Source organism: Cryptomeria japonica, chromosome 3 (assembly GCF_030272615.1).
Source record: "Cryptomeria japonica chromosome 3, Sugi_1.0, whole genome shotgun sequence".
In the NCBI taxonomy this organism is placed as follows: Eukaryota; Viridiplantae; Streptophyta; class Pinopsida; order Cupressales; family Cupressaceae; genus Cryptomeria; species Cryptomeria japonica.
In genome coordinates, this window is record NC_081407.1 from 520,879,220 (window position 1) to 520,891,250 (window position 12,031).

General features: G+C 34.7%; 1 protein-coding gene across 2 annotated transcripts in view; it reads left to right on the forward strand.

Annotated features, from left to right (window-relative positions):
- LOC131060211 (uncharacterized) overlaps nucleotides 1-12,031 on the forward strand; it is a 100,075-nt gene that overhangs the window by 37,206 nt on the left and 50,838 nt on the right. For both annotated transcript variants that reach the window (XM_057993370.2, XM_059218432.1), the window contains 3 exons: nucleotides 7,528-7,601; nucleotides 7,985-8,102; nucleotides 8,266-8,324. In XM_057993370.2, coding sequence (XP_057849353.1) covers nucleotides 7,528-7,601; nucleotides 7,985-8,102; nucleotides 8,266-8,324 — 251 coding nt within the window. The remainder of the gene's footprint in view (nucleotides 1-7,527; nucleotides 7,602-7,984; nucleotides 8,103-8,265; nucleotides 8,325-12,031) is intronic.

Below are 12,031 nucleotides of genomic sequence, written 5' to 3' on the forward strand. Positions count from 1 at the left end.
TTTAAGTATTCCTAATCCTCTTTTTTGGTGTTTTGTTTTTCATTCTTTGACCATGGGAGGTTATTAGAAAGCCATAGGTTTTTTGTTAATGTTGTTCCTTGTTTGAAGCATTGGAAAGTTTAGAAAACTTATTTTTTTCATTTTCCAAGACTGGTGTAGAAGAACACGATTTTGAGTTGCTGAGACTAAGTATAGGTGCTTGGAGCTGGTACAGACTGTATCACTTATATGTTTATAGTTACGAGTAAATGCAAAGACTTGGCGAACATTTTGAGAATATGTAGTGAGATGACTACTTAAGGAGATTTAGTAATTAATATATACTTAGCCTCTTTGGGTATATACACATGATGATACATTGTCCTTAATTTTATAACTTTGTGATAATTTTAATAATTTTTTTACTCACTTTTAAAAAGGATCATCTGTTATTACAACATTTAAAACAAATTATAATTATACTACTTCACGATTATAAGAGTTTATGAATTATGTATTCTTTATTATCTTACATATCAACATTGATCACCAATTATTGCAATTATGATATCATATTCATAATATGACTATAATCATACTATTTAATATCTATATCATAATAATAGCATACTACTAATATAATTCTTTTTACTATCATTCTTCATTTTCTCATTTTTTAACTGGTATACTAATTAGAATGTAATTAATAATTATTAACTATCCTAATTAACAGTTTTAATATTTTTTTTTTTTTTGGTCGGTAATATATATATATATTTTTTGGAAAGAATTTATCAGCTTTTCAAAGTATCAAAAGGCTTGCATTATGCAAGCGATCACTATCCAAAACCCTACCACCTACCACCTCGCCATTCCACCAAAAGAAGCCTTCAACTAGTTGGCTTTCTTAAAAATTGCCAACACTTACAATTTTTCAAAGGGTTTCATACAAAAATTTCCCAAAATTGAAACCCAAAGCTACCAACATAGGGCAAAATTACAAACTACTCGAAACCCAGACTTCAGAAACTACACCGTAGACATCCTTTTTTAATAGATATAGCAATTTACAATAAAACACAACAAAACATTACATTTTCCATCATTTTGAAACCAAAAAGACAAAACAAAAAGTCACAAAAACCTTGAGGCACCTTCCCCTCTAGAAACTAGGGCATGCTTGGAGCTTGTCTGCTCGGTCCTTCACCAGCATTGTTCCACGCTTCACCTCCCGTAGCAGCATCGGTGCATACTATCACCCTTTTCTTCTGTTTCAACCTCCGCACACCAACTGTTTTCCTCTTGCCCGTGCCCCTTGCATCCTTCATAGCAGATTCACCAATTTCCTTGCCCCGAGACTCCACCTCTTTCTCTTTCAAGTAGAGCTTGAGAGAGTCCCAACTGATGGCTGCTTTCGCTCTTCGCTCATCTCTATCAATCCTAAAGGGCCATCAGATGAAGGGCACCAATTCCCTCAGTTCATGAATTTCGTCAATATCAGATGAAGGGCACCAATTCCCTCAGTTCATGAAGTTCAGGACATCAAAGCCTGCCCTAGGCATGGCCATATCCAATAGCTCCATCAACCCACAAAGCCAGTCGTCCTCAACACACTATTGCAGCACCAGGACCAAGACATCTTTATGTTCTCCCAACTCCAAACCCCATGCCATCACCATCAACACCACATCCACATTCGCTCTGTATTTAATAATTTATGCATTGTTTTTAGAAAGCATTCCCCTAGTAGCGTCTCCATTATTTGCACAAAGACATCATCACCAAACTTGAAAATACACTTAATTCTCTTTGCAGAGACTTCCCCCACAAACACCAGCTGCTACCTGTTGGTATACAAAGTAAACGTAGCCTCCATCCCTTTCAACACCTCGGCAACCACTGTCACCAAATGCATCAAAAAATGAGCCCAAACACCTATAAATAATTCCCCATCACATCCCCACATTCTCGGCCTTACCAAATAATTAATGCATTTAAAGGCCTTGCTGTACGCAACCATCCACATCATCCACCTCTAGATTTCTGAAATCTTTGACATGATTTTTGCCCACCTCTTCAAATGATGTCGCCCACTTGGACAAAACGTTAGCAACTTCATTGCCTCCCCTTCTCACTTGTGTGATGGTGTAGTTTCTGAACAAATTTAAATCATTTTTAATTTTGCAAATAGATTTTTTTAAATATAATGCTTGAGCTTCACCTTTAATGACTGTATTGGTAATAATTTGTGAGTCACCTTCTAGATGTAGGCTCTGCACACCCAATTTAATCTCCCATTGAACAACCAAAAGAGCCGCTTTAGCCTTTGCCTCATTATTCATACCTTCTGAGAGTTTTTGAGCTCCCATCACCAAAATATTCCCCTACCAATCTCTAATCACAAACCTTGCACCTGATACTCTAGGATTACCCTTTGAAGCACCACCAAAATTTGCTTTATACCATCCTTGTTGAGGTACTTCCCACTTTACTGAAAGCCTAACATCACAGGTCGGATTCACCCGACAAGGCCCATAAATGGACCTAGTTTCCAATATTATATTGTAATAACTATACATCATTGTATTTTTATAGTATTATAATAACATAATATCTAATTATATTATTCCTTAATAATCAGAATAACTATAATTAAAATTCTAATCGTAATTACATATGTATATCCATTCTATTGATTCTTTTAATCATTTTTGTACATTGATTTTTTTTTTTTTTGAAAAACTATGCCTAGTAAACTTTTTAACGTGACCGGTGACGCTGGCACGACATGCCCTCCGGCTCCACGTGAACGCTTTTGACTTGGAGCTATGAACCAATGAGGCCACAAACGGGGGACCTCATCCCCACATTTCACTTGTTCAAATCTGCGAGCACAACGACCCAGTGAAGGCACAAGGCCTTGCGAGCACAGTGGCCCAGCAAGGATTTGAACCTTGGTGGCCGCTTCACCAACGAAGTGTTTTAACCGCGACACTACATGTCCGAAGACCATTTTTGTACATTATTATTGTTAAAAGATTATTGTATTATTTACAATTAATATAAATTCATTATTATTAATGTTGTATTATTAATATGTGCATTTCATATTATTATTAATAGAATAATGAATGGTGTGATTACCAAAAGACATGAGACATGTCTTCACCAATGCAAAGAAAGGCACAATTATTATTTATTTGAGGCATTGATTCTAGTTAGGACTTAAACCTTGCTTAGAGACATTAAGGCACATCGTTTCAAGGAAGGGACACAATCAACTAAGCAAAGAAAGGACACGTCTCATCCAACATAGCCCTTTGTTTGAAAACACTAGTATAAGAGGACCAGCGGTCATTTTGGGAACGATGGGGGCAAGGAAGAAAAGGAAATAACCGTAGACTAAAAGGAGGTAGCAGTCACCACTGCCTGGGAAATACGTATGGTAGGAATATGGGGATATTAGATTACTGTCAGTACAATATGATGATATTAATATAAATTAATACTGTTAACACAATATGATGCTGTCAACATAATATAATATTGTTAATACACTATAATTCTATCAATATAATTTAATACTGCTCATACAATTTAATACTGCTAATGTGACATAAGAGGGGAATGTTAAATACTGTTCATATAATAAAACATAATGGTGTAAATATAACATAATGTTATTAATGTAATTTGAGGCTAGTGCTGAGAATAGAAATCTGATATAATATTGCCAAGATAGTACAATAATATTGACATAATATGAGGGGTTCAATAGTAACTAATTACTGTTTTAATGAACAAGAATATTAGTTTTTCATCACTTATGATATATCAAAGTCATGATGAAGGAGGGTGTGAGAGGATTACAAGAGGGGTACGGTGTATAAGCATTCTTCTAGATACGCCACCTCAAAGTGCGACAAGATGAGCCCATAGAGGCCAAAGGAGTACAAAGGGTATGGTCTTTGGGTCTAGGAAGAGGTGGTTTTTGGGGCACTCTCCACAATCTCTCCCCCCTTCTCCATCATGGCTCACAAATGCAAGAGGATCAATCATAAAGAAACTAGGATGATGACAAGATGAGGGGGAACGGTTATAGGACACCTCACTAGGTACACTACCTCATATGGATGGCATGGGCCACATGAGCCCAAGATGGATGGTATATCCGCTCTTGGGCCTAGGGTAGAGGATCTCTAGAGCACCCTATCAAGTTGCCTTATTCTAGCTTCCCCATGGTTGAATTTTCCCAATAAAGTAGAGATATCTTATGATTAAATTTATGTTCCTAACTCTAGTAGGAAAGTTACTTAAAATTGTGATTTTAGGACCAAAAAAAAGGGCATTTCCATAAAGGGACATTACACATGCTAATTTATTATATATCAATCTAGATTTATATTAATAATATTGATACACCAGTTATAACTCATTATTATAATTATAAGGCTACACATAAACTGATCAAACACTATGTTAATTATAATACTTTTAGTTTTGAACTTGACTATACTTTCTATACAATAGTGTATTATTAATATCAATATGACATCCTAATTAGTGTTCTTTATATACTAATTTTGCTTATTGGTTTTCAACATTAATAATGTATTATTTATACAACATGATATAATTATAATTAACATTATAATATTCTAAAATCTCATTATATTATTCTACAATTTTTACTATCTATTTATAATACTATATTAATAAAATACCATATGAATGAATACCAATTTATGCTAATTTGTAGATATTATATTAACATCATCACTAATTATAGACGGTTTTAATATATTATCTTTTACTATGCATAATTACCATATCAATTTTATTTTTTTGATCTCATTTTTTTGTCGAACCCTCCCAAGTTTCTTTTGACTCCTTTGCTCTTGGCTTCTGATCTTGTCTCCCTCCCTCCTCTTCTTTTTAATGAGCATGGTCTTCAGTCTATCATAATTTTATCCTCTTCTTGATGATAGATCATGGAGTGTGATTTGAAATGTTGATGCAAATCATGTCTATGCAGTTACATCCAGAAGCACTTTTAAACAACATACAAGTGTTTAGATCTTGGGAATGTTAATGTTTTAGCAACACAAAAATCTGAAACAAGATACACAGAATTTATCTTGGGAAAACCCTCCACTTGAGGGTGAAAAACCCAGCCTGCAAAAGTACTACCTTTATTGAAAACTTCAAATGACCAATACATAAATTGAAAGCTTCAATTGACTATCACAAAGTCTGAATCACTTTCTTATCAGATACAACTACTTGACAAAATGATAACTAATGATATACTCCTCTCAAAACATAAAATTACACATCAATTGTTCTCCATAAAACAATGAACGCCGAAAATCTCAGAATGTGGACTTAGCAAAAATACTGAAAAGTATTACACGTGACTATATGATGAAGCACACAAATAACTGTGCCACAACCTGCACGATTCAAAAATACATATGTTGCCTAAGAAGAACAAAACATGCATCAAGAAGAACATCTCTACAATTCTGAACCAAACGCCTTATCTTATAGAGACGTCTGTAAATGTTATTCGATTTTCAATTCAAGATGCAAGTTATATTCAAGGTTGTTTTTCTTCTTTCAGTTATATGTTATTATAATAGATCTGATTATTATCTGGTATGCTGCAGATGGAGAAGGAGCATTTATTAATTTCGATGTTCTTCTCATCATTATCGATTGATATATATATATATATATATATATATATATGCTAATGAGGAGGATCAAGCAATACCTTGACCAGTCATGTCTAATAGACATGACCGATCAAGATATTACTTGATCGCACTTCTTAGAATCATAATCGCATTTTACCTTATACCAATCGGCATGTATATAAGTTACCAATCGGCGTGTATATCATCAACAAGTGAGCTGATACTAACCGGTGTGTATATTATTAACAAGTGAACCGATACTAATCGGTATGCAGTCTTTTAATAATCCTGGTAACAATCGGTGTTTACATAGTTATCGTGTTTGACCGATAATAATCGGTGTGCAAATGATTAACAAGGTAAACCGATACCAATCGGTATTTGTGCTTTATGATTTGCAACCGATAATAATCGGTAGTTAGACATTGGTTAAGAATCAGAATTTGCAAGTAAAGTTATATATATATAAATCAAAGAATAATCATCAGATGAAGGAAATGATAAATGAAGTCTTATCATAGTCTATCGATAAGATAGATGATTGAATGAGAGACTTCATTTATCTCTCATTCAATCATTTATCTTACCGAGGCTATCATGTATCAACAACAACGATACCAATAGCTGTCGCGGAAATACCAAAAGACATCCACACCAAAGAAATGGTCACACACCCGCAATAACTCATGAAAAATGATAGAGGAAGAGACAAGTATGAATGGAAGAAGACAGATAAGCCACCGACAACAATCCAAGTGGTGAACTTCACCGACGGCAAGAGTAAGGAAGATGAAAGAACAAGCCACGCTTGCCATGATGGAAAGACGGTTACGAAGGAGCTAGCCATGCTGGATGAAAACGGATATGAAATAAATTACCAATGCAAGAGGAAGGCTCTCTCGCAGCTATATAACTTCAACAGGGAATATTTATCAATGGTGAGTTCATCTGCCTCCCTGTTAGATTTTTGAGACTACACTTACAGAATATGTCAACAAGCTTCAGAAATGGGAGTCACCTTCAGACAAAGTGTAAGAATGTTTAAGCAATTTAGCTAGTTTCAAATCCTCTGCTAGGCCTACCTTCTGCCATTTTATTGATGTTGATGTGAGGTTGGTTAGTTGGGCTCCCAAGAATGAATCTAGATCACTTCTAATAGCCCTACTTGCCCCTGCCATTCCCATATTTTCTAGAGGTGCTGTTGCAGTTTATGTATGTGACAGTGAAACCCATTCGGGGATGGTTCACATTTAATGTTGTTTCTTTTTTCTTTGCTACTGCTAATTTCTTTACTAGGGGCCGCCTTTATTGCAGTCTCATCATTACCACCAACTGGTCTTGTGTTAGATTTATCGCCAATTTTAGATGATTAATCATATCTTCTTTTGACGTACATGAATCATTGCATCTTCCTTGCTTGAGTAAATAATTCTTTCATGTATAAAGCCTAACAGTACACTATTGTTATATTCTTTTGTGTACACTTTTCTTAAAACTTATATCTTTGTGTTTGTCTTCTTTTGATTCTTCTTGCTTATATTGAGCTCTCCCTAATTGATGTACTACTAGCTGCATCTGAGTTAAATTTCTCTTTACTTCATTCCTTTTCATTTGAAAGTTACTCTAGAATTATTCATTCTGAGATTTTCTTCAAGTTTGGTTTCACATTCTACTTACTAATATTAATATTGAGATTTTCTTCCAAGATTGGTTTCACATTCTGCATTGCATATTTCACTCATGCTAGCATAAATTCCCATGTTTTTGGTTTGAGGATCTTGAAATAGTTGAAAAGATGGCAGAAAGGAATCACTTACATAATAGAACTTTGTTGCTTGGTTTCATGCAGTCATTACTCCTAATCTTCAGACCTATTAAGTTTGCAGTCACATTCACATTCGGCAATCTTCTTTCACTAGCAAGGTTTGTAAATAATTAATTAGAGTTTGATAAAGTTTTTGATATGATTGGTTCATGAGATAAAATTTAGTAATGTTGAAGTATATGATCCTCTTGGGGATGCCATTATTTTATGTTTTTTATGGTATCTTGTGTGTCTGAATTATCTGTTCTGTTGCACTACAGAGCACTGTTCTTTTTTGTAGGCCTGTTGTTTGGACATGGAGAACACACAATTTGCCTGTTTCTGTAGCATATGACAAATTACCTACATGATTTAAATTTGACTAGTGAAATAGCATTTCAATAATTTTATTTTCATGGCATTCTCTAGTTTGCAGGGATTTCTAAAATACTGAAATTCTTTGTGATTTGCAATATTGACAATTTTACATTTTACTGTACAGCACAGCCTTTCTTGTAGGGCCCATGCGGCAGGTGAACATGATGTTTGATCCTGCACGGATTGTGGCATCTATTATATTTATTGGTAGCATTGTTATTGCTCTAGTTTGTGCACTTTATGTAAGTGATGCCCATGCATGGTTGTGAAATCATTCCTTTTAATATAACTGGAACTAGTTACTGTTACGGAATTTCGAATCACTTGGCATATGATTCTTCATGCACAATCCAATGTCTCCCTTGGTAGCTAATCGTCTGTATGTATGCTGGTTGTTTTTCGCAGATTCATAATAGGCTTCTAACACTTCTAGCAATTATCATCGAATTTTGTGCACTTATCTGGTAAGATAATATTTTACAAATTCTTGTGTTGTTTTGTTAGATTGGATCTTGCATCACAGAGCAATTGCTTTATCATTGGCATTTTTTAATACAATGGATATCATGTGGTAGATCTATTTCTGTACAAGTTTTTGTGCTACATACAAGTTCTTGATGCGAGTCTCATGGTACCCAAATTAAATCTCTGAACCACTGTATTTTCATTAATTCTGCAAGTTAATTAATGTTTCTTTTGGCTGCTTTATTCACCAGACTTTACCAAACAATCTGTTTCCCTTCCTTTGTAAAATTGGGATGCCTATCCACGTATCAGTTTTTATTTAATTGTGAATATTTTTGATGTTTCTTTCACTTTTCCCTCTATTCCAAGGTAGACAATTATTTAAATGCATTTTTGAACAAATGTTCTCATAATTGTTGAAATTTTTACCAAGTTAATGCAAATATGGCAAACAGATATGACTTGTTTAAAGTCACCTACATTGGCATGTCAGCCACATCAGGTGAAAGGGATATAGTTCTACAGATGCATATGAATAAAGTTCAGCACTTTTAGCACACAAAACACTAAAAGCTAGAAATTGTAAATTTGAAAGTGCTTTCTAGGATTACATGGTTGCAACCATAGATTGCAAACTCTGTGAGTACTTGCCAAGTACTCATTATTTTTCTGGCTCCATGAGTTTTACAAATTTAACTTGTGAGTTTTTACAAATGCAGGAAAAACAGAGGTAAAAACGTCAATGTGGGTAAAATATTGGTTAAAACATGTTTTTCACTCTTTTCTTTTGCCATTAAACCATGTGTTTTCTCTTTGCACCCTCCCTATCATTGAGGTTCTTCAAAATCTGCCAGCCCTTCCTCATGGTTTAAGTTGCTGAGTTGAAAATTTTGGGCTTGCCAAGTACACTCCGAGTCCGAGTCTGCGAACTTTGGTAGCAATAATGGCATGATATGTTGTTTGAAGCATAGCATAAACCGGTAATTATAATTGTCAACCAGATGATAGGATTGATCAGTTATCTTTTTTGGTAAATCAAACATGAATACCAAGAAAGTGCTATTCAATGAGTTGATTTCTATTTAATTATAGTTTTTAATAAAAAAAATATGATTAATTTTGATTTAATTTCCAAAAAAATATATTTTGCTATTATATATACTTTTTTTCCCAGTTTGACCTCATTTTTACATTCTAGATTTCTGGGTTTTTCAAAGTGCAGGTGCACTAAACAATGGACTTTTAAAACTAAGGCCAAGGATATGAAGTATTGTTAGCACCAAAGCTTTTGTAGCTCCTGTGTGAAAAATTCTTTCAATTTACAAACTTCCATTGGTTAAGTCTTCAGTGCAGAGCTGGGTAGACTATCATAAAGCTTATTTAAGAATCACATAAGGGTGCTTAGCATGGTGTGAAATTTCACATTTAGATTGTTTTACCTAAGTGTGACCAGATTTGCAACCCATTTTTTTTCATTGTAGAATATGTGTAGCAGATGAACTTGAAACAAATGTTTGTTTCTTCTATTTGGGTTGAGTTTAGCTTTACTAATCACCTAGTGACCATTACACACGTTTTTTGATGATATTCTCTGGTTAGATGCACGCTAGATTGTGCAAATTTGAAAGCCCTTGATCAGAGTGTTGAGGATAGTTGATTGGAAAAGATTTTCTGTGTTATTTCCTTGAGGCCATGAATATGGCTAATGAGGCAAACAAGGCTAGGGATTAGAATGATGATGACAAACATGCTGATATTGATCTGCATGCTAGATTGTTCAAATTTCAATGCCCTTGATTAGATTGTTGAGGATAGTTGATTGGAAAACATTTTGTATGGGCTATTTCCTTGAGGCCATGAATAGGTCTAATGAGGCAAACAAGGCTGGGGATTAGAATGATGATGACAAATACATGCTGACATTAATCTCACGCTAGATTGTGCAAATTTCAAAGCCCTTGATCAGAGTGTTGAGGATAGTTGATTGGAAAAGATTTTGTATGGGCTATTTCCGTGAGGCCATGAATAGGGCTAATGAGGCAAAGGCTAGGGCTAAGAATGAAAATGACATACATGCTGATATGGGAGATTAATGCCATCTTAATCCAATGTTTGTTTATAGTGACTCTGTCAAAGATGATGTAGAAATGATAGAGGCCCTCTTCAAGTGCGTTGAGAGATTTTTCTATGTTCCACCAACTTTCTGAGATGAGGATGGTAGGAGATGGGGGACATGTCTCTAGGATGGTTGGAATGGTAGGCCATTTATAGGGGATTACAAAGTAAGGTAAACTAAAAAATATAGGAAATTTAAAATATTCATAAGATAAGGCATTTGCCATATTTGTAAAATAACCATTTTATGGAAGATTAGAGCTGAATTGAGAGTGCACAAGTTGACATACAAATTAACAAAATTTCAATTTCTAATAATTTGAGTTCTGAATTTGTCATTATCAATGTGCACGTAAAAGTTTACCCTCCTTTCTTTTTGATTTAAGAAAATATCAGATAGACTAGGAATTAGTGTAGCTCTAGTTTAGGTTTGATCTTTCTTATCAATGTCATTATCAATGTCTTTCTTATCTCTTTGAGTTATTGTTTGTTTGTACCTTTAGACACAAATGTATATGGACAAGTTCTCTATATTTGATCAAATTCTAAACCAGCAGGCCACTTGAGAGTAGAAACACACTCTCCCTAGCAAAAGATATCTTTCAATAGCCAATTTATGGCATCACTGAGTTTTGGAGGGATCTTCGCTTTTCAAGAGTGTCTTTCCACTCACCTTTATTGACATACACTTTTGAAACACAAGAGTGGGATGTAAAGAGCATCCAATCCATCATTTCCTACCATAATTCTTTGTGCAAGTACCAAACCTTCTCTAGACTGTCAAAGTGTGAAAAAATGGTGAACCGATAACTCTAGATCCACTTTGTATGATTGAATCGTAGATTCTTTCACAAGTGGTTATGTGTGTGTGTGTGTGTATGTGTATGATGTGCCTAAATATTTCGGCCATGGCTGAACAGGGTGATTGGGAACAACAAATAAACTTGAATTTGCACCAGTCAACGATACTTTGCCAATGCGTGCAGCATTAATGCAAATCTTTGCACCTCCTAAGGGTATTTATTTTCCATGGCAGCATAGTACTTAGTTGGAATTGAACTTAAGATTCGGGCCATAGGAGGGTGGCTAGCTGTCCTTGAGATTCCTAGTCGGCCTTGCCATCCTTTGCCCATTTACATCCATATTGTTATTTTTTTCATTAATTAAAGGGGGAGGACCCCAATAATGTTTCCTACTTGTCTTTGTGTCCTTGAAACATCCTTGTTGCAGATACGGATGGAAAGTCCTAGGAGATGTGTCCCTAGGAAACATGGGGAACATAGAGATTTATTCATACTAATAGGGAAAAAGATTCTTCTCTAGCTATAACAAAGTTGCCCACATACTAATAGGGAAGAAGATTCTTCTCTAATGTATGTGTCATAGACTCAAGGGAGACCTCAAAACAAACTATTAAATTCTAAATCAATTATTTGCAATCAAATTTTGCTTTTCCTCTTTTTGAAGATTTGAAATACATTATGGATAGAATATTACTAAATTTGGTTTTGACAAATATAATGGTTTAATATTTTTGGCAATGAAGCCAAAATACCTATGATTGATGGTGATGCTCATTTTGAACCATCCT